Source organism: Engystomops pustulosus, chromosome 5 (genome assembly GCF_040894005.1).
Source record: "Engystomops pustulosus chromosome 5, aEngPut4.maternal, whole genome shotgun sequence".
In the NCBI taxonomy this organism is placed as follows: Eukaryota; Metazoa; Chordata; class Amphibia; order Anura; family Leptodactylidae; genus Engystomops; species Engystomops pustulosus.
Genome location: NC_092415.1, coordinates 130,588,701 through 130,612,745, shown reverse-complemented (window position 1 = coordinate 130,612,745; position 24,045 = coordinate 130,588,701). Strand labels below are relative to the sequence as shown.

Sequence of the window (24,045 nt, the reverse complement as noted above, 5' to 3'; positions counted from 1 at the left end):
ATGTGTACATTATTGGGCTAATATTCTTATACAAAAACTGAAATGTAAAAGTTTTCAATCCATTTTTGTTTGATTCCTGAGAAAGAATTAAAGCATTAACAGACCTCCAAATTTTGAATAGTTTGAGATGTTAAGTTCATAAAATGGTGTTACTTGTGGTGGTGGGGGTTTACAGTACATAAGCCTTTATAGGGCACTTCCATACAAAATTGGTCACTAAATGCTTTTTTCAAATTTCTTGAAAATCTGAGAAATTCTAACATCCTTAAAAAAAAAAAAGGAGCATAAAACAAATGATGGAAATAGAAAGAAGACAAATGGAAATAGGCATCTACAAAAAGAAATTGTGGTATGACTTTTTGTCTAAAAAGTAGAACATTTAAAACTTTTACATTTTTTTCTAAATTACTGAACTTTTACCCCCCAAAAAACCAACTGATTAGCGAAATTATAATACTAACATAAACTACGTCTAATGAGAAAACACATGATTATGTTAAAGTGTTGAAAAGTTATTACCACTGGAAGATTTTAAAAAAGGGCCTTAACGTACTAACTGGCTACATCCTTAAAAGTTAGATCCCAGTGACACAAAATAAATTGTTTTTTTTTTCTTCCTTTGCCTGGTCAGCTAATGAGGAGGAGGGATTAGTGTGCACAGGTGAGAACCGGAATAGCAACTCACTTGGGAGCTTGCTTATTTTGCTTGTGATTCTAAGTGGGTTGTGATATAGATGGAGTTCTAAAAGCAGAGTTGTGTATTCACTGCTGTCGCAGACATTCCAGGGTGAATACCGTTGCAACAGATGAGCACATTTTTTTCAGTTGGAAGCTCATGTTGGAGATATAAATAAAGATATTGCAAGGAGTGCAATCAACCTTGAGAGGTGTATGCTGTTTACTGAGCAAGCAATAAGTGGGGTATATGTGGAAATTGGAGAAGACACCCTTTTTGGGTTATTTAAATTGTAATTACACCAAGTTGGTACATCACACATGAGCTGGCGGGTGGGTGGGCAGGCCAAAGTTCCCCTGCAGTGCAGATAGGTGAGCAGCAGAAGGGTGTGATCGCTGAAAATGGGAACACACCGCACACAATGCCGGCAAGTGGTCACGGGAAGCCTGTATGAAATAAACGTTATAAATTTTACCTCTGTTGACATATTAGGCATAAATCCTGCCTCGTCATTGTGGACGACCGTGGTTAAAACCGTAGATAATCTATTGGCTGTTTCTATATGCTCCCCAAGATCCACAAAGATGGAAATTCCGGAAGGCCTATTATTTCTGCCATTAGCACCTTGAGCATCTCAGGTTGGGTGTAAAATCTCCAAAACCCCTGATCAGAAATACTCCTAGCTACATCCAGGACACTACTGACCTTTTGAATAACCTCAAGGCTGAACGCATTTTTTATGTCTTGCCACTTTTTCCCGAACACAGACCCAGATCTTGAACAGCAGCACTTTTTTGGTCTACAGGTCCCTGGTTGCCAAACCTACTAAATTCCATATGGACCCAACATTGTAGTTCAGGTCCACCATATCAGCAGAGCGGGGCAGGCCAGAGGTGTGCCAAGGTCTAGACATAGCTCCTGTATGGCAAGAGGGTAAGCTAGGATTATATAAGAAGGAAATCATAGGGGAGTGTTTGGATACTAGAGGGAAAAATGTTTTACAATGGTTCAATATCTGGTATGTTTCATTGGGTCCAGTAGGAGTGGACTAGGGCATGCCAGAGCTTCCCTTTTTCTATCAATTTGGAGTATGTCAGTAAAGAAGAAGACCATGCAGGAATTCTGTGCAAGTGTGCAGCCGAATATTATTTTAGTAAAATGGGCACCACCAAACCACACCTATCTCTGGGTCGCAGCATAATAAAAAAAAATAGGCAATTACGTTCTTTATTGCTATGTTCACTAGGTTTCTGACTTCCACTCTGACTAAATGGTGTAAAAGGACAACTTGACGTCTAGATAGATCCCTGTATAGTGGTCACAGGGTGACAACCATTGGTGTCATTTAGAAAACCCCTCCTCTTGGATACAAAACCGATATTCAACTAGGATACATGTTCGTATTAAGAATGAAAAATTAGAAATAAAATAATAATAATCACCTGCTTGTGCAGCTGTAATGAGAGCAGTATTTCCTTCATTGTCTTGCCAGTTTACCTCAACATGAGGACATTGTGAAAGAGCTATTACAATATCCACATAACCTTGATAACATGCAACAAGAAGTCCAGTCTGTAAAAAGAGTGAGAACAATGTTAGACAATTCAGCAATATTCACAAACAACAACAGCTTTTTATAGATTAAAGCAGATCAAGCAGCATCATGTGCTGAACTACATACACATTGGGGCACTTTTACTAAGGGTCATGCGATGCACTTTTGTTGGACCGTGCACGTTCTCCATGGCTTGCCTAGGTATTTAAGAAGTGTCTGCACTGAGATTGTGTCGCACACAACCCTTTTGTGGCGCAGCTGCGCTAGCTTCCATGCGACACACATTAGGGGGCTTCGATTGGTCCGACTGATTCGGACTGGGCGCCGTATTTAACTTTCAAATTGTGTTACACTCCCTATGTTAAAGGTGCACTACAAAAAAGATGGTGAACTCTGTCGGACCAGTGCGGAGAAGCAACAGATTCATGATTTCTGGCACACAATCTTAGTGAATTGCCGCACACAGCATTATAGATGGAATCTGTAAGTAAATGTGCCCCATTGTGCTGTTTGGTCAATACCAGCTTAGGCCAGAACCATAGGGCCAAAATCCACAGTGATTTACCCAATCCCATCCAGACACTGACAACAAAACCCCTCAACAAGGGCTGATTATAGCCTTTTTGACAATGGAGGCAAAAATTGAACATCCTAGCCCTGTTCCTCTCTTATACGAATTTACAAATTAAAAGAAACATCCTTGAACAACATCTAAAGCCTGATTAAAGTACATTGACAACATTGGGGCTTATTTACTGAGGGTCCGCGCGCACACTTTCATCAGACTTTCCGATGTTTTTTGGGATTTGCACGGCTGTGACAGGTACGTAACAGGGGTCTGCGCTGGCATTGTGTTTCATGTGATGGCATTGTGGTGCAGCTGCGCTGGCTTCCGTGTGGAAAAAGTTGGGGGGCGTGCTGTCGGACGATCCAACTGATTCGGACTTAGTGTCGCAAGACAATGCACCACGAAGAAGAAGAAGGCGAACCCCGGCGGACCTGAGCAGGGAAGCGACACATGCAGGATATCGAGCGCACAATCTAAGTGAATGGCGGCAGAGTGCATTCTCATCGGACAATCCACTTTGAGTGAACTCCAACAGACAGTTAAGTAAATGAGCCCCATTATGTTACCCAGCACCCCGACACAGAACCCCCGGATCAATGGAATACCATGACTGACACTACACATGCTGATACTGTCTCACACACTAGTAGGTCAGTAAGGTGACGATCTGCTCCATCAGGAAGAGGATTTTATTACTACTTCTCCTGGCCATGACTATTGTATTCACTGCCGGATGTCTTCAGCTCTGTGTAGCACATCTCCACACTGTCACCTAAAGTATAATATCACCTGGATAACACCCAGGGCGAGCATACCTGGGCAAGTGCCAGGGCCCAGGACTGCTGGGGGGCCTACATGAGGCACCCATAGGGGGTGAGAGGGGCTTCATATAAATTAACCATGAGGGGGCTTTTTGGTATGATACTAGGGAATATTTTAGGGAACCAGGAGGTTTTGGTTTCTGAATTTTTAATGCTGCCACAGGAGTTCACTGCAAAGGGGGCTACTGAACAGGGGTGTAACTACAGCGGTAGCAGCCATAGCGGTGTTAAGGGGCCCCGGCATTCAACTGTACACACTAAAGACTGGTGAGTGTGCATGAGTTGGGAATTCAGATAAGAAATGTCAGGGGAGGGAACAGCAGGACGAAGAATCTCTAATCTCTAGCCTTCTGTTGTCTACTTCCACCATGTGGTCTCCAATTACTGGGAAAGAGATGTGCCCTCAACCTCCTTTAGTTAAGAAGACTGCCTGGAGAAGGGGGCCCCATTCTAAAGTCTGCTGTGGGGGCAAGCCTCTCCGAGTTACACCCCTACTACTGAGGTTCTGTCGCCCAGGGGCCTACTTAAGCCTGGAGCCGACCCTGGTAAACCCCAAACCAATGGATTTTGATACAGCCCCCTAATTAAATTATATACATCTCCCATATGCAGCCACCTCAGTTTAATTATATACAGTACCCCATAACAGCTCCCAACACGCCTGGTTTAATATATACAGTACTCAATCAGCTCTCTCGGTTCAATTAATATTTGGTACCCATATCCAGATCCCTCCCCCTATTTTAATAATATGCATGAGCCCTATCATCAAAATCCATCCACCCCTAGTTCAGTCATATAGATTACTTGATAACAACCCCCTACCCTTCATTTTAATTCTGGGCACCATATTCAGTTACCCCTACCACCACCGGTTTAGTCATTTACAGAGCCCAAATATCCCCCTCCCCTAATAAGAACTGGCCCAATACTCACATCTCCCTCTCCTGATTTATTATATACAGCCACCCTCCTCCCCATAGAATTTATTGTTGAAAACGTGGCAATTTTAAATATAATTTTAAAAGTTGCTCCCTATCTTTGATTCTGCTGTCGTCTCTGCTCGGTAGGGTGTAATGTAACTGACTGAGCATGCTGACACATGCTCAGTTATATATAGACAGGTCCTGCCTGGAAACAAGACCTAACATGCCATTGAATCGGGCAGCCTTGGGGCACTCATCAGACTCAGGGGCTGCCACCGTTCTTTAAAGTTTTTTTTAACAAGCTGGATTTGGTTGCAGAATTAGAATTACAGATTAGAGCATAGACAGTCCGTAGAAATCTGATAGTAGATTCCTCATTGAAGGTTTCCTTTAACTGCTAGATGTTTAAAAAAAAAAAAAAAAAAAAAACACTTATTTTGGTTAGATAAACAACCAAGGAAAAAAATTCACCTTCAAAAAGCAGCATACCTCAAAGGCCCACATTGCTCATTTAAAAAAAGTTTAAAGTATATGAAAAAAACACCCTAGTCATGAAGTGGTTAACTGTTGGCTATGTAATAGGATTAGTAGAAAAAAGAAATGCAAGACTCTTTCATAATCCTTGTTATAAATGTGATGGGTATAGAGCTTTTCTATTTATGGCAGCTTCTTAGCTTGCATCCATGAGCTTAGTGTCCATCATTGATTACACTTCCCAACAGTGAAATGCATTACAAAACTGAAAAAAGTAATGTAAATGGAGTATAAATACTACATGCACAATAAAATATATTTTACATGTGTGTTTTGCAGTAACAAAAAAATAAATAATTAAATTGTCCTATCATACTTTTTGCCATGTTAATCAGAGTCCTCTAATCTCTGATACCAATAAAGAGAATTAACCCATTCCAAACCAAGCTTTTTTCAGCTTTTTTTAGCTATTCCTTTTTTTTACATCCTGTTTTTTTTCTGTTTACAGAACCAAATGAGGGATTCTTATGATGCATTCTGTGCAATGTATTGAAAAGCTAAAAAAATTAAATGTTAAAGAACACAGATCTGCTGTTTTCTAGCAGGTTTTGTTTTTTAATGGATTTTATTGTACAATCAAACTGACACATGCACTTTTTTCGTAAAGGTCTACTCTATATCCCAGTCAGAATAGTAACCCATTGAAATGCTACAGCAAAGCATAACATGCAAAAAATTGTCACCTGTTACACTTACAGTATCCTGACAGTATCCAGTACCCACACTCCATTGTTGATCCCTTTACAACAAAAAAAGTACAGATATTTTGTACCTGTGAGTTAACTGTTTTAGGCCAACAGCACATGACGGTGAAAATCAGCCGTGTACAACCTTTTTTTTAAACCTGTCTGTTCCACTGAGAAGTAGAGCATGTCCTAGCCAAAACCATTTTTCATGAAGCACTTGTTGACTATAGTGTTTGATGATCCATGAAAAATGGATGATGCAAGTTAATGAAAATGAATATTTGTTTTTCATGGCCGATTTTGACCTCATTCATGTTCAAGTAGACATACTTATCTGTGCCACATGGTAGAGGACTATTTTTGTTAGCTTTTTCACAAGCTCTCCTAGGTTAGTTGTTATAGTGATAATTAGATATTTTCTCTAGGGACAAGAACCATCCTTCTCTCTTTGCTTATACAGACAGTCTCCAGGTTCCGTACAAGACAGGTTCTGTAGGTTTGTTCCTAAGTTGATTTTGTATTTAAGTCGGAACTGTATATTTTATAATTGTAACCCCAGCCAAATTTTTTTCAGTCTCTGTGACAAGTGGATTTTAAAGCTTTTAGGTTGTCATAAGAACCAGGATTAACATTAACTCTTTGCAGACATGTTTTATAACTGTTACAGCTGTTCACATGTAGCCTTTGTTACTAGTGGTCGTCTGTAAGTCGGGTGTTCTTAAGTCGGGGACCGCCTGTGCATAACTTTTTTATTTATGGCGTTTTTTCTATGTGAAGTTATGTTGTAGCGGAAGGATGTGGACCACATGGAGACTGAATTTCAACTGAATTGTTTAATGCTTCATCCTTTTTTTGACATTAGTTTAGGTGGTACCAGTACTGTTTTACAGAAAACATTTATTGGAGGTGACTGTTGCTAGAGGGGGATGTAAAGCTTTTCAAATATGAGGACTGACTTACTTTCTCTTCATTCAGTGTGGATTTTTACTGAAAGGGAACCTCTCTGGTGTTTTTCCCATCTAAGCTTACCACAGCAGCAAGCAGCAGTAAGTAATAATCTTTCATATGGTGCCCCTCCCCCTCATTTGCCAAAAAACGTCAAGCAACAAATGTCACATTTTGATTTACTTACTGACTTGTTCCACCCTGTGTCGTTTCTTCTCCAGAAATGGAAGTGAAATTGGTGAGATAAATGACAGTGTTGTATATAACAGTTTGCCTAATTTTTCCCTACATTTGGACCCCTGCAACCTTTTTGGGGAGATTTGATTGTTTTATCGCAGCTCTAAGGTTCAATCCAGGCCCCCCTGGACTACAAGATGCCTTGGATTTAGCAGTGTTACTTTTAAAATTTCCAAAAGCACAAGTTCCCTAGGAGCTTGTGGTCTTTGAAATTTTAGTCACTCTAATCCTTCAACGCTGCTTGCCTATCTAGCTAGGTAGCTAGTTGTTGAATCTACTAGTTAGGTCAGATGAGTCAGTACCTCTGTTGTATATTATATAGCTGAGCTAGCTTACGGTTATTATCACTAGCTAGGTCAGAGGAGTTAGTGTTGTAATATGGAGATAGTCAGCTTAATTAGCCAGTTGCTGTACCTTACAGCTAGATTTCAATAGGTAGTGTCATTGTGTGAAGAAAACTAGCCAGACTGCCAATTGATTCTATTAGCCATTTCAGACTAGATAGTCTTGAGAAAAAGATTGCCAAGTGTGAGAATATGTTCACCTATATGTCCTGGGGCCCCAGAAGAAGCCGGATCTTCAGTGAACCTCGGGCACAAGAGTTCACGACGGGATCCAGCACAGGGAAACGGAGAGAGGAACAGAAAATCCTAGCAATTCTTCCATTTTTCTAAGAGGATTTGGTGAGACTGTTCTTTGGAATTAGTATTTAAGAACAAATTATGGAGTAGAGCACTGACGCTTTTCAATTTGTGGAACTTTTTGGCTAGGTCAGGGCTGTTGTTGTGGAGAGTAGTTTAAAGAAAAAGAGATTTTATGTATTTTTTCTTTTGAAACAAAGGAGAAAAGATGGCACAGAGCAGCGTCCTGTTAGACTCTACCCCTTTATCCCATATCAACAGGAGGATTTATGGAGTCAGGAGAGACTTGTCAAAATTGTGATGCCCCCAGATCATCCCCACACCATGGCACCAGTATTGCCCCTGTGTCTTTGATTAAGGCAAAAGCCACTCCCCACTATGCTTTGGTGGCGGCCATCTTAAAACAGTTTGCCTATGACCAAATCACGGCAGCCATTTTACAATCACATGAAGAATGTAAATTCTCAAAATCTTGAAGTTCATTGCCTATGACTTTACTCTGTTGGCAGCCACAGAGGCTGGTTGAAGGTAATAAACTTTGAGAAAAGTATGTTGAAATTCAAGAGTAGAAAATGTCAGTGAAACTTATGAGGGTGAGATTGATATAGAATGATGGAAAAGTGTAAAGATGACATAATTGAACTTTAAGGCTGGTAGCATTGTGGTTGAAAAGCATAGAAAGAACTGTGTTCATGTGTAATATAGAGAATTCTGGGAGTTCATAGTGCTGTTTGTTTTGTTTATGGCCCAGTTAAAACATTTGATTCTGATGATTATAGAAATCCACTGTGGTTGGAAAAATTATTCAGAAGAGGCAGTAGTCTGACAGAGGGGAGACAGGGGGGAGAGATGAAGCTGCAGTGATAAGACAAGAATGGAAGCATTCCAGCATTCATAGTACAGTGTAATATTGTCTTGTCAGATAGAAGATCAAAGGGGGAGACTATGGGACTCCCCCCCCCTACCCCCAGCAGCAGTGAGGAGAAAGATTAGAGAAAAACTCATTAATGCCAATTACATTTTCTCAAGTTAATAGTCATTAGAATTGGAAAACAGTGACATTGGAAAGTATTTCAATTGAGTTGTGAGAAGTTCATTTGCTTTACTCTGTGAGCAAGTGTTGAGTACCAAACGATTGTGGTTTATTGTTTTCTAATATTAAGTTCTGTGGAGTTTTGTTCCTGAGTATTCTGCAGTCCAATTAAAATTCCCTTATCCACAAATGTAGGATAATTCCAGATTTATCTGCAGAAGTTGAAATTCCTCTTGCCTCTATCTGCATCTGGAAGGAATGCAGATAGAAGTGAAAGTGGGGAGAGGACCCGGGCAGCGGGAGTCATGAGCCCCGCTGATTGCCATGGGAACAGATCTTTTTGCCCATGGCAATTGCAGTAAAATCAACCAATTTAGTTTTTTTTTTCTTTTCACTGTTGCTGCTGAACTTTCAATACAAAAATCCCGTGGCAGATCTGACACGTGTGTCAGGCTTCATGTGTAGTGAAACCCCTGGACCACCGTGGACGATGACACAAGCCGACATCTGGGACCGGAATCTAAGTGGCACCCAGTTTTCAACAGAGAGCACCGCAAAGCGAGTTGGACTTGCTGCGATGTGGTACCACCAGGTCGTTCCGCAGGGGCGACTTTGTCCGCGGTGGCAACCAAGGCAAAGCACAGAGTCAGAAGGCAAGTGTCTGGTTGGGGACAAGCTGGAGGTCAAGACAGGCGGCAAAGGTTCAGGGTCAGAGATGGAGCAGGACAGGAACAGGTCCGTGGTTACAACAGGGAATCTAATCTCGACGGCATAGAGCACGAAGATCCGGCGGGGAATGCTAGGAGAGACCGGCCTTTAACAGAATCCGGGAAGCTGGGTCGGGAGCAGGAGCGTGGAGAGGTGAGTGAAGCTGGGGGAGCAGCCGACAGGGAGAGGGGCACAGGTGCGCCTGCGACCCAAGATGTGGGTCGCAGGAGCACCCGTTACAATATGTGACTGACCTTGGGGTACTATTTTTAGAATAGAAAACCTCATGCTATATACATGAGACATAAAAATATATAGAAACAAACAAATACATGTGTCGCAACATATACACCATTCACAGATCTAAAATTCATATATACAAACCAAAGAGCAGAACCAAAGAGCAAAAATGACACACATAGGGGCAGATTTACTTACCCGGTCCATTCGCGATCCAACGGCGCGTTCTCTGCGTTGGATTCAGATCTGGCCGAGATTCATTAAGGTAGTTCCTCCGACATCCACCAGGTGGCGCTGCTGCGCTGAAGAGCATCAGAACGCACTCAAGTTCACCGGCCTATTCCTAGTGAAGGTAAGTGCAAGCTCCGCGACACTTTTTTTGTTTTAAATGCGGCGGTTTTTCCGAATTCCGATTGGGAGACCTGGCTTCTGACACACTCGGGCTACTGGATTCAAGCACAGAGACTTTCAGCTACTGGGGACAGGCACTAAGACTACTAGCTACTGGAGGAAGGCACTGGGATTAATGGCTGTTGTGACTACTGGCGACTGGGGACAGGAACCGTGACTGTTGGCTACTGTGACTGCGGGTTAAGGTGTGTCTATTGGCTACTGGGGACAGGCACTGTGACTAATTGATACCAGGGGCAGCTGATATGGCCATTGACTTCTGTTTCGGGTGCAATGTGACTAGTGGCTTCTTTGTGGGGCAATGTGACGCTTCGGAGGAGCACTGTGACTAGATTAGCTACTATATTTGCTACTGTGTAGGGGCATCATTACTATTTTGGCGACTGTGATGGCACTGTCTGTTACTATATTGGCTACTGTGTGGGTGCACTGTTACTATATTGGTTACTATATGGGGGCACTGTTACTTTATTGGCTACTGTGTGGGAGCAACGTAACTGTTTTGGCTATTGTGTTGAGGCACCATTACTATATTGGCTACTGTGTGGGGGCACCATAACTATATTGGCTACTGTGTGGGGCCACTGTGAGTATATTGGCTAGTGTGTAGGGGGAACCATAACTATATTGGCTACTGTGGGTGTACTCTTTGACTATATTGGCTACTGTGTGGGGCATCAATATTAATTTGGCGACTGTGATGGCACTGTTACTATATTGGCTACTGTGTGGGTACACTGTTACTATATTGGTTACTGTGTGGGATTACTGGTACTATAGTGGCTACTGTGCGGGAGGACCGTTACTGTATTGGCTACTGTGTTAAGGCACAATTACTATATTGGCTACTGTGTGGGGGCTCTTTGACTATATTGGCTACTATTTTGGGGCATCATTACTATTTTGGCAACTGTGATGACACTGTTACTCTATTGGCTACTGTGTGGGTGCACTGTTACCATATTGGTTACTATGTGGGGGCACCGTTATTATTTTGGCAACTGTGGGTGCAGTGTTACTATATTGGTTACTGTATGGGGTCACTGGTACTATATTGGCTACTATGCGGGAGTACCGTTACTGTATTGGCTACTGTGTTGAGGCACAATTACTATATTGGCTACTGTGTGGGGGCACTGTGACTATATTGGCTTCTGTGTGGGGGCACAGTTAATATACTAGCTACTGTGTGGGAGCATTGTGACTATATTGACTACGGAATGTTATTATATTGGTATATTGGGTATGCTAAGACAAAATAATGATCTAGAGGGGAACAGCAGAACAGTATTAAGTTTGTGAAAAATATGTCTATTTAATACTTATTTTATTCAGTGGGGCTTATTTACTAGTGGCCGCGCACTGCACTTTCGTCGACTCTTCGCTATTTTCGGCATTTGCGCAGCTTTGACAAGTATTTAACAGGGGTCTGTACTTGGATTGTGTCGCATGTGATCGAATTCTGGCGCAGCTGCGCTGGCTTTCGTGCAGAAATCGCATGAGGGGGGCGTGCCGTCAGACGATCCAACGGATTCAGACTGAGCGCAGAATTTAACTTTCAAATTGTGTCGCAAGACAATGCACTTACATGCACCAGGAGGAAGAAGGTGAACTCCGGTGGACCTGAATGGGGAGGCACCACATGCGGGATATTGGGCGCACGATCTTAGTGAATCGCGGCAGAGTGCATTATTGCCATACAATGCACTTTCGGGGAACTCCAAGGATCGGGTAAATAAATGAGCCCCAATATGTCTATCAATACATTAATATTTTTACAGAACACCATCAAATCTTATGTAACTAATGAAGACCAATAGCCAGAAGATTATAATTCATGCCTATTAATCATTAGTACCCCAGGGCTGCCTGCTGGCACTGCCTGAAAGATGGTGTCTATGACGTCATCTTAAAGGCACAGTGTTAGCCTATGCATTTGCTAATACCCTGCAAACATCAGTATTGCAGAGTATTATCATGAACAAGCAATCAGATAATTGCTTGTTCATGTCCCATGGTGGAAATAGTAAAAAAGTTAAAAAAAAAAAGTTTTTCAATAAAAAATAAAGTAATAAATCAATAAAAATGTTCATAAGCCCCATAACATCTAAAGAGACAAATAATGCTAAAAAAAAGTCTAAATCAAACACAAACCCCACATATACAGTATCACTGTGTCCGTAACAACCCGTAGAATATAATTAAATATTATTGAACCTGTATGATGAACGACGTAAAAAAAACTTTAAAAAAGCTGCCAGAAATTATGATTTTTAACCACAATATGATTTTATTTAATCCCACAAAAAATGCAATAAAAAGTGATCAACAAAACATGTACATGTAGAAAACAGTATGTGGTTTATTATATTATATTATTATATGCCCAGTCAAAAATAGAATTATGGAGGGGCGTAGCTCACCGCTGTGCAAGGTGGCAGCATAGAACTGGTGCTCTGTGCGCTTTCCGCAGGAGACTCACAGTAATCTGGGTCTTTGTAGCTGACAGATGGTGAAGTACAGAGGAAGCGTTCCCGGGAACACCCGGGGACAGTCTGGTCACCCAAAATTTAGCGGGTACAAAGCAGGGAAGGAGAAAGTAAGACCAGAATCTCCTGTTGCCACGAGGCCCAAGATGGCGTCAGTGCATTCACCTGCATCAGACGCGTCTGAGCACTCAGATGCACCTTCGGACTTCGAGACCGCAGGTACCTCCCTCCTGGAGATATCTAAAGAGGTGCTGCAGAAAATGATCACCGCGGCGCTTGTCTAAGTAATGAAAGAGCTAACGGAGATTAAGGCGGAGGTCTGCCACATGGAGCATAGAGTGGAGGCCCTGGAGTCCGGGCAGAAAGAATTAGTGAGCTTCACTGAGGTGGTGAGAGCTAAGTTGCATGCTAAAGATAACCAAATAAACCATACATTTCTAATGCTGGAAGATTAAGAGAATCGGAGTCACCAAAACAATGTCCGCCTGAAAGGCCTTCCTGAACTATGGGTTGCAGACGTGCTGCCACGCATCAAGCAGCAGATCTTCACAGCCTATGTTGGAGCAGACCGCGCTGAAAAGGTGGTAATTAAGAGGGTTCATGGAGCTCTCAGGCCCAAACCAGCACCATCAGATCTCCCTAGGAACGTAGTATGTTCCTCTTGAGCTGTGTGGACACTGCTGCAATTCTCAGTATAGCAAGGGAACACAACGTACTGGAATATGAAGGAGCCAAGATAGCCCTCTTTCAGCACATAGCCACTTCCACCTTGACAAAACGGCGCCTATTCAGACTGTTATTAGTCAAACTAAGAGAGCTTAACCTGCAGTATAAATGGCTTTTGCCATTCAGTTTTCAGTTCACCAAGGGGACGAGAACACTGTGATTAGACATCCAATACACCTGGGTAAGGCATGGAAGAACCTGGGAATTGACCTTATTATCATCCCCTAGTACAGTGGTTCTCAACCTTTCTAATGCTGTGACCCCGCAATACAGTTCCTCATGTTGTGGTGACCCCAAACCATATACAAGAATATTGTATTCGTGCCAAAAAATGCAATAAAATCGTGGCTCCGATGGCTTTAGACGACCCCTGTGTTCTGATCGTTCGACCCCCGCCGGGGTCGCAACCCACAGGTTGAGAACCACTGCCCTAGTATATTATTACTGGTTATAGTACACCATCTGTCATAATGCTTCATAATTGAGTTTATTATCCTGAAAATTGTTTTATAATTGTTTTTATAATTCTCAGACACTCAGATCATTAGATCATATCATAAGTCGTTTATGGGTCTCCACCCACATTGGTTAGGTGTGCCCACCTCTTGAGAAGTAGTGCCCCCCGGCGCATACAGGCGCATATGTGCCGATCGTGCAGAATACCCTCCAAGAGTGGGGGAGCTGTTCACTCGCTTTACGATCGGTGGAGATAGGACTTAGTACTATATGCAACCACGCTCCACTATTGTCCCTACTTACGCCCCACGCCCCACTCAGGCCTTGCTGGCTGAGCTGTAGGCTGAAATGTTCAAATCTTTTGCCGACAACGCTGGAACGAGGTTAGATCCTATAACACTATGGGAGGGCCAGAAAGTTGTTGCTAGGGGATACCTCATGGAGATTGGAGCGTGAATGAAGAAAAAGCGAAATGCAAAAACTGAGGGCCTGCTTAAGAAAATCTCGAACTTGGAGCAACAGCAAAAGCACTCATTGCAGGCATTGCAGGTTTAGGATGAGCTTAGAAATGCTAGAGAACAACTGAAAGACACACTTACACACTTAACATTACCGTAGCTAAAATTATCTCTGGGCACAGCACCAATTTTATGCGCATGGGGATATGAGTATAGTGAGTATAGTAGGATGCACGTATGTATCCGCTATTAAAACATCATCAGGGGATAGAGTACAAAAAATTGAGGACACAGCTAAGGTCTTCCAAAATATTATGCAGACCTTTACAACTCAAGAAGACAGGAAAGTAGTCAAGCTAGAGGAGACAGAATAACAGACATTCGTGAGTTTCTAGGGAAAGTACAGCTGCCGCAGTTAGACGACTCAGATTGGGGCCCACTGATGCAGCCTGTCACAGTGGCTGAGCTATAAAAAATTGTCGCAAAAAGTTAAACACTGTACTAATGCCCCATTTCACGTGCGCAACGCTTTACTTCAAGGTCAGTGGACAATCCCATCTATGCTTTCAGCCCACATTACCATATTGCACAAAGCAGGCAAAGATCCCGAACAACCTGGGAGCTATCGTCCCATTTGCCTTCTAAATATAGATTTAAACATTTTGGGCTAAGATGTTTGCACATAGGTTGACATCCCTATTACCACGACTTATTTCAGTAGACCAGGCAGGGTTTGTTAAGGGAAGGGAGGGCAAGGATAATGTCACTAGGATCCTTAGGGCCATATACACGAAAGTCCCCTCTTTTCCTTCTCGGCACGGATGCCGAGAAGGCATTGGATAGAGTTGACTAGATCTTTATGAGGGAGCACCTACTGAAATATTTTCCGCCTAGCTTTGTGGATGCTATCTTTTTGCTATACAGTGAGCCATCGGCACGTATTAGGGTGAACGGGGTATTGTCACCACCCTCTTATATACATAATGGAACGAGGCAAGGTGCCCTCTCTCCCCCCTCTTTATTTATCCTATGCCTGGAGGCCCTAATTCAATTTGTGCGACAATACCATCATATTCAGGGACTCAAGCTGGGAAACTCTACCTAGCAGTAAGCTGCTTTCACTGATGATTTAATATTTCTGATTATTAACCCTGTGGAAGCGTTACCAGTATTGTGTGACCACTTTGAGTATTTTAATCACGTGGCCAACTTTAAAGTGAATATGAGTAAATCATAGATATTGAATATCTCCTTACCCAGGTCAAAATAATCAAACCAACTTCTTTTGGCAGAAGGAAGGACATTACATATTTGGGTGTTAAGATGTCAGGAGAGCTCAGATCCTTATATGAATTAGATTTTGCGCCACTTTTGACCAATGTACAGCAAATGCTGACAGACTACAATTTGCCTAATATCTCATGGATGGGCAGAAAAAATGTCCTAAGAGCTTATGTGTTGCCTAAAATTCTTTAGCCCCTCTTGATGCTCCCTATTTCTGTACCCGTGAATTTTTTCTCAGGAATCAGGAAAATGTTCTCCCCTTATCTGTGGCGTGGCAAACATTTCTGGGCTGGCACATACTTTGCTGATGAGGAAGAAATGGAGGGGTGAACTGAGCATTACGCTCCCCTGGACAACATGCCACATTTTCCAACCATGATTTATAAGGTTGTCTCCCCCTGGGGCATCATCTTCTAAAGACTTGATGTCTACTTACATGTGAATACTAATACTGGAATTCATAGCAACTAGAATGTTGGATTTTGTTTCTTTTCCTTGTGGTTTTCTTGCATTTGAGAAATGTACAACCATTTTCACCATATCTATGATATAATGTGTGATGACTGTGTAATTAAAACCAAATAAAATATGTTAACAAAAAAATAAGTTTTTTATAAGGCAGTTTTTCATATGCTTTCCTGTCCTGACCATGACATTCATTTAGATAGTCTTTAGAGATGAGCGAGCACTAAAATGCTCGAGTGCTCGTTACTCGAGTCGAACTTTTTCCGATGCTCGAATAACGAACCCCATTGAAGTCAATGGGAGACTCGAGCATTTTTCAAGGGGACCAAGGCTCTGCACAGGGAAGCTTGGCCAAAAACCAAGAAACCTCAGAAAATGATGGGAACCCCACGGAAATGGACAGGAAACAGCAGGGGCAGCATGCATGGATGCCTCTGAGGCTACATAATCACACCATTATGGCAAAATTATGGGCAACAGCATGGCGATGACAGAGTGACCGAGTGAGGCGAGATAGCATCTAAATCATCCAATAATTGACCCTGACACTATATGGGACGGCATGCGGAGGCAATGGCAGCAGCGGCCGGCTAGAGAGTGGCATGGCGACATACCCAAAAATGGACTCAGGCTTCAAACCACTTAAAAAAATTCCTTTTGGCGAGGATAACGTGTAGCAATGTACGTATCAGTATTTGGCCTGGTTATGGCGGCAGAGAGGAACCAAAGAAGGTGAGCAAGAAGCGCTGAAATGGTTTCCTATGTGAACAAAAGGTTGACGGTATATTTAGTCGATAACACAGCATGGTGGTGACAGAGTGACCAAGTTCCATAACGTATCTGGTGAAACACCCGAAAAAATTAGCCTGACACAGCTCGTTTGCTAAGGGGATGACATGTGGAGGCTGCTATGGAGACAACGTGTGGTGGCAGCTATGGAAACAATGTGTGGAGGCAGCTATGGAGACGACATGTGGAGGCAGCTATGGAGACGACATGTGGAGGCTGCTATGGAGACAAAGTGTGGAGGCAGCTATGGATACGGCGTGTGGAGGCTGCTATGGAGACGGCGTCTGGAGGCTGCTATGGAGACGACGTGTGGAGGCTGCTATGGAGACGGTGTCTGGAGGCTGCAATGGGGACAGTTATAGCACCCGAGGTGAACATAAGGAGGTGAGAAAAGAGGAGTGAAAAGATAGATTTTAGAGGTAAAAGTTTATAGTAGTAGATTAAAGTTGCTGCAGTTAAAACAATGTTAGTTGGATCTTGGGATGGAGCTGGCGGTCTGCTGCCAGGTGAGCTTTTGCCTGTCCAAGCCCCTGCCTCTCGGCTCCTCCCCACTCAAAATGGACCTTGGGGCCCAAAGCGTTTACTTTGAAAAAATTATTATTTTCAAAGCAGGCGGGGTCGTTTGAATACTTCATCTACGAGTAATGGAATAGCATTGCGGTTCTATTTTTTTTTTCGGAAAGGGTTCCATGATTAAGAGCGACTGTATGGGGCATCCATATTGCGCCGCTATGATTGAAACTTCAGGTCTCCAGCATGGCGGCAACAGATGGGTCGAGTTCCATTACGTATCTGGTGAAACACACGAAAATTCTGCCTGACACAGCTCGTTTGCTAAGGGGACGATGTATGGAGGCAGCTATGTGGGCGACGTGTGGAGGCAGCGGCCGCAGCCTCAGGCTTTCAATTGTCCAGGCGACATAACCAGAGTGTACTCCGGCTACAAACAGCATTTCTAAAAACCTTTTGTGTAAGATCAAGTGTAGCACTGTTCTTATAAGTATTTGGCCTGGTTATGGCGGGGGAGGGGAATGTAAAGAGATGCGCAAGTAGCCCTGAAATAATATCCTTCATAGATAAAAGTTTGGCGTTATATTTTGTGGATAACACAGCAGGGTCTGTTATCCAGCAAAAAATTTTTAAAACAGAGGACTGGGTAGGTGGCCCTCCAGAAAAATTAAATACATAGAGTACTATAGCTAGAGCCAGTTGGCCCTGGCAAAAAATAGCCAGTTACCTCTGCTTTAGTGTACAAAGAGGAGGAGAAGGAGGAGAATGAGGAGGAGTGCATACATGAGAATTATTCAGGTTGAGCTGCTTTCACCTGGTGGAGAATGGAAATCATGAGAAATCCATACTTGATTCATCTTGATAAGCGTCAGCCTGTCAGCGCTTTCAGTCCACAGGCGTGTATGCTTATCGGTGATGATGCCAGCAGCTGCACTGAAAACCCGCTCTGACAACACGCTAGCGGCAGGGCAGGCAAGAACCTCCAAGGCGCACGGCGCCAGTTCGGGCCGGATGTCCAGCTTTGAGACCCAGTAGTTGTAGGGAGCTGTGTGATCATTTAGGATGATGGTATGGTCAGCTACGTACTCCCTCACCATCTTTCTGTAAAGCCGAAACTGGGGACAGGTGACAGTGTCTTGCTGGGGTGTCATAAAACTGGTAAAGGCCTTGTAAAGCGTACCCCTGCCAGTGCTGGACAAGCTGCCCTCCCTCGCTACTTGTCCCGCAGAAGTATGCCCTCTGACGCTAGCGGTGTCAGATGGGAAAGACTGTTTCAGGATGTGCCCCAGGGCCTACTGGTATTCATGCACTCATGAGAGTGGAAAGATTTTGCTTGTATTGTGGGCCCAGGAGAGTGAATACCCAGTAATCGGTGCTGGAAAAAATTCTTTGAACGCGAGGGTCACGTGATAGGCAGCCTAGCATGAAATCTGCCATATGCGCCAGAATCCCAACATGCAACAATTCACTCCCCTCACTGGCCTGACTCTCCATTTCCTCCTCCTCCCCCAACTTCTCTTCTTCTGCCCATACAAGCTGAACAGTTAAGGACTGAGCAATGATCCCCTCTTCTGTGTCGTTCTCCTCCTCTTCCTCCTCATCCTCCTCCTCCGATACGCGCTGAGAAACAGACCGGAGGGTGCTCTGGCTATCAACAAGGGAATCTTCTTCCCACGTCTGTTGTGACGAGCGCAAAGCTTCCAACTTCATGCTGACCAGAGAGTTTTTCAACAGGCCAAGCAGCGGGATGGTGAGGCTGATGATGGCAGCATCACCACTGGCCATCTGTGTTGACTCCTCAAAGTTACTCAGCACCTGACAGATATCAGACATCCACGTCCACTCCTCTTTGTAGACTTGAGAAAGCTGACTGACCTGTGGTGGAAGTTGACTTCTGGCATTCTACAATCGCTGTGCGCTCTCTCTGCGACTTTCTGAAATGCAAATCAGACAGATTGGGGTATGTCTTGAGGAACCGCTGAACTATCAGATTTAACACATGGGCCAGGCATGGCTCAGCAGCAACCTGACAAGTGTTTTGTGACTCTGGGAAGGGTCCAGAAAACAGTTCCTCAGAGTATGCCGGCTCAAATGCCAAATTTTCCTGGGAGGAGGCAGACTGGGGGGAAGGAGGTTGAGGTGGAGGAGTGCTCACTTTGGTAAGATGCGTGGAAGACTGACTGGTGGACAAATTAGTTGAAGCATTGTCCGCAATCCACAACATCACCTGTTCGCACTGTTCTGGCCACAACAGTGCTCTACCACGAGTCCCAGAAATTTGAGACATGAAGCTAGGGAGCTCCCTAGCTCCCTCATCAGCAGGTGGTGTCTCACCCCGCCCAGGACCATGGCCTCTGACCCCTGCAGTAGTTGGACGCCCACATCCACGCCCTCATCCTCTACCCTTAGCCCTTGGGTTCAACATTTTTAAAATTAAATTATTTTATAGACAAAACAGAAATATAAACTGTAATTTTTTATTTTTTATTTTTTGAACAAAACATGCAGAAGAAATCAGACAGCAACCTCAGAAGATGATTGCTATGGCTAGTTTCTAACCAACACAGACAAAAGGATTTTGTGCTGTGACTGTCACTTTTGAAAAATGCTAATGTAGCCCTAACAAGGGCTGTTGGGTTCTTGGAGAATCACTCCTGCCTAACAGTAAGGTTCTTGGAGAATCACAGTAATCTACTAGAACACCCTAACGCTATCCCTGACCAGCAGCAGCTCTATCCCTAACGGCATCCAGACAGAAAATCATCCGAGCAGCGCGGGCAGGGGCTACTATATTCCAGGGTCACCTGATCAGGCCAGACAACCACTGATATTGACATGTAAGTGTACCACGTGATGCTGGGTGTACTGCAGAGTCTCCTGGCTTGTGATTGGCTCTGTACTCCAAAAATCTAAATGCTGTGAGATGCCATTTTCTCGCGATGGCGAAATACTCGTCCGAGCAATGAGCTAGTATGCTCGCTCATCTCTAATAAGCTTCTGTATTTAATATCATTATCGCCCACCTTTATCAGCTGGGCATGAGTTGGGCATCTCCCTCATAGCTTGTACTTCATTTCTATTTAAGTTGTTCAGTTTTTGTTTTGTGGATAATTTACATATATCATTCTCAATTCTGAATGTGGCCCTTTCTTTTTTTGGAAACTTTGATTTAAATTCAGTATGCATTTGTTATTTGTATTGTAATTGGATTATTTAAAATAATAGCAGTGATAAAGTTGAAGCCAGCAGTTTGCATACACTACATAAAAAGACTCATATGCAACACCCCTGCCGATGCAAGGCAGAGGGGTTGTTGCGAATATGTCACACCATGTAGCTTGCAGCCTGTGTAGGGTCTGATCAGCCCCAGAGCATGTCACTACATAACACAGGGGAACACTGCAGCGGTAGAGTCTGCCTAGTAAGGCAGGAGTTAAGTCTTTATGTGATGTAATATGTGTCAACCAATCACATGTGTTATACCTTGTATCTGTAAGCTGGGATGCAATTGGAGGAGTAACCACCACCTGACCAGGGGGAGTAACAAAACTCCTGGTCAGGAAAGTTCTAGAGTTCAGTCAGACCAGGGAGTCTGAACAGCTCAGTTCAGAAGAAGAGCTCAGTTCAGCCAGCACACCAGACCAGAGCAGGAGAGCTCAGCTCCCTGCCTGAAGAGTGTAGTGAGTTAGTTAGTGAGAGGAAAGGGGGTATCACCCTACCTTCAAGGGTGATATCTGAAGCAACCCAGGACAAGCTGAAGCATCCTACTAGGACACAGCTGCCTCCCAGCCTGCCCTTTGCATCCAGGCTGGTGATCTACTCCTGTGGATCTCCAACTGCATCTCCAGTATTCTACAATTTGTCAAGGCACGTTGCTACTGTTCCTGTCAGTTCCAATAAAGAACTGTAAGTTATTTTTGTTCAAAGTCTGCCTCCGTCTGGTCCCTGCTACTACGGCTGTCACCATCACGGGCACCCTATCCACCACACAGAGACTCATACTCCAGACACCAAAGGGTTGCCCCAGGGAGAACCGTTATAGCAGCCTCTTCCTCATCATTTCTTGCCAACACCACCCTGCTGGAGACCTGCCAGGCTGTAGGACAGCCCTCCGGTTCCCCATACCAAGCACTGTGACAATAGCGTGCCTAGGCCGCAACCGCCAGCCACTGAGGTACTGCGGGCCCCAAGAAAAGGCTAGGCCCCAGTGGGGGATGTTGCAAGTGGCATCACAAACAGGATTTATACTTCCGTGCTTTATTCTGGCATAGACTGTCCTTTATTACAAAGACTGTGCTGCCTAACCCTGCTGCCATTCGGGTTTAAGCCCAAGTGATTGTGTGCATTTCTACATTGAACTGTGTTACTGCTGCCCCATGCTGTTGAGCTCTGCTCCAGCACTCAAGAGGTTAATCCCTGCGAAGAACTTTGTCAGCTCTGCTACATCCGGCACTGCCGCGCCTGAAGCATTTACCTCAGAGGCGTGTGGCGCAGCAAGTCCAGCCCGCCAAATCCTCAATGGCGGGAACTCCAGAGTCATCACCAGGCTCCACCCCCTGCGCATGAGGCACGAAGGACCGTAGAGGAGTAGCTGGAGTGTGTGCGGCCGGCAACGAAGAAGGTTAATCGTCCATCTTGGATTTCGGCGCAGGCCGCGTCTGAAGCCTGCCAGCTGCGTGCACCTCATCCGGAGTTTTGCGCACGTGTCCTGCAACTGGAGGGGAGCACCGCCGAGCATCACCGAGCCCCTGCTGCCTGCCGGACATCGGGAACGGAGTCCTTCAAGCACCGGAGCTGTCCTGTCACCGCAGCTGATCCTGAGTGAGTATCGCTGGGGAAGTTAAAGGCGGGTAGAGATTGTTTCCGACGCTAGGCTATTGGCTCACCTCCCATGGAATAGTGACTGTGTCTTAAGGTGCCCACATCCCATTCTAGCCATCGCCCATAGCAATATTGGGTAACCCTGCAGACTTCCCTCAGCTAGGCCAGTCATGTCCCTCCAGGACGAAGATACGGGACTGGGGCAGGTCCCTCGCCTGGTCCCTCCTCAGGGTACCGGAGCATGTTAAGCCCTTCAGAAAGTCCTTTCAGCCCTGCTACAGCCAGTGTCCCTGGGACCCCCACCATGATGCCTCTGACTATGCCCTACTATCTGGGGGCCCCCTGGTTACCCCACTATGAGGGAGGATTACACAATCTCCCTGTATTCAGAGAAAAGTTGTTAGCCACCTTCGCCCTGTACCCGCTCACAGAGGAACAGAAAGTGGGCATTCTAACCGGGCAGTTGAAAGGACCCGCTCTCCGGGAAGTCAAGTCTTGGCCCCGAGAACAGCGCCAGAATGTGGTCCAAATTCTCGATAGGCTGCGCAACACCTTTGACAAGTGTACTGCCGCAGAGTTGAAGCAGAAATTCCTCTGGAAAAGACAGAAGCCCCAAGAGTCTCTCCGCGACTTTGCCCTCTCCCTACAGGAGACATGCAAGGCCATAACCCGTCTTGATCCCAAAGACGCTGAAACCTCTGACCAAACCCTAAGGGAACAATTCATTAATGGACTTGTTGATAGAAATCAAAGATGTCAACTAAAGATCATCTCTTCTCAGCATGCCCCTCCTTTCTTGAGTTTAGGGAAATTGCCATTGACATATTAGGGGACCGACCGCCTACTGGACCGCAGAAAGAGCCTGAATCTGTGGAAATAGAAGACTCTGCTCTAGCTTGCCATCCAATGCAGCCGACCTCACCTACTCCTGCGGCTACGGAAGTTGCTGGCTTAGCAGGACAGTTCAGGTCCCTAATCTGGCGAACACCCTGCATAAAATACTCGATCAGTTGACCCAATTGGAAGTGACTGTCTCCGCTATGAGAAAGAAACCTCCAGAGGACTCTGTACGGGCAGCTACCCCTTGTGACTCCCCAGCCAAACAGCGCCCAAGGGAAGCCAAGACGTTAAGCACCTGGAGTCAGAAGGAACCCCGCCAGCGGTGCAGCTACTGCCATAAATACGGGCATAAGGAGGATGGATGTTGTCAGTTAAACGACAAACCCTTGGAGTTAAGGGATGACCCCGAAGGGAAGAACCTGTAAGTCCCCAAGATGCCAACTGGATGCCCAGGTTTGTGGGGACTCGCCCCATGGTTCATGTAACCATCAACGGAGTTACCCTACTGGCCTTAATTGATACTGGCTCTCAAGTGACCATCCTCCTGAGTGCTACCTTCGAGAGATGCCAAGGAGGAGCATCCTTAATCCTGCCTCCCAAGGCTTACTACGAACGGAAAACCTGTACCGATCCGCGGCTACTGGGAGCCCACACTAACCCTTGGAGACACTGAGTTAACCAGACAGGGCATAGTGGTGATACGAGTGCCCGAAAACGGTAACTTCTCCCTAGTACTGGGTACCAATGTCCTCCGCAACTACTACCCGGAAGTGCTGAAGGCTCTCCACGACTCTCTGCCAACAGTGCCCAGCGGTTCCCGGAAGGTAATTCAGGAGACTATGCAGGTTCTGGCGGCGCAACAGAAGTTTGCTGGCCCTAATGGAGAAATCTGCAGAGCCCGGATCAAAGATCCCCAACCTGTCCGCCTTCAACCTGGTACTGAGACGTTAGTATGGTGCCAAGCCTGCATGGGCGTCCAAGGTCAAGACTACCAGGCGATAGTAGAACCTCTACCGGCTGATGAAGACCTACTCATTCTATCCGCCAGGAGCCTGGTCACTGTATCCCGAGGACAAGTACCCATTAGACTGCTAAATGTGGGAGACTCACCAGTAGATCTGAGAAAATACCAAGCCGTAGCCACTCTCTTCAGCGTCCATCCTGAAGACTTGGTGGAAACCTCTCTGTCTGCCTCCCAACAGTTGGAAGTGAAGCAAAGAGCTGAA

General features: G+C 44.8%; 1 protein-coding gene across 1 annotated transcript in view; it reads right to left on the bottom strand.

Annotated features, from left to right (window-relative positions):
- The window catches only part of ANKRD33B (ankyrin repeat domain 33B), a 163,077-nt gene that overhangs the window by 119,114 nt on the left and 19,918 nt on the right, over positions 1–24,045 (bottom strand). The window contains exon 3 of the mRNA XM_072153046.1: positions 2,119–2,248. Within this exon, the coding sequence (XP_072009147.1) occupies positions 2,119–2,248 (130 nt within the window). The remainder of the gene's footprint in view (positions 1–2,118; positions 2,249–24,045) is intronic.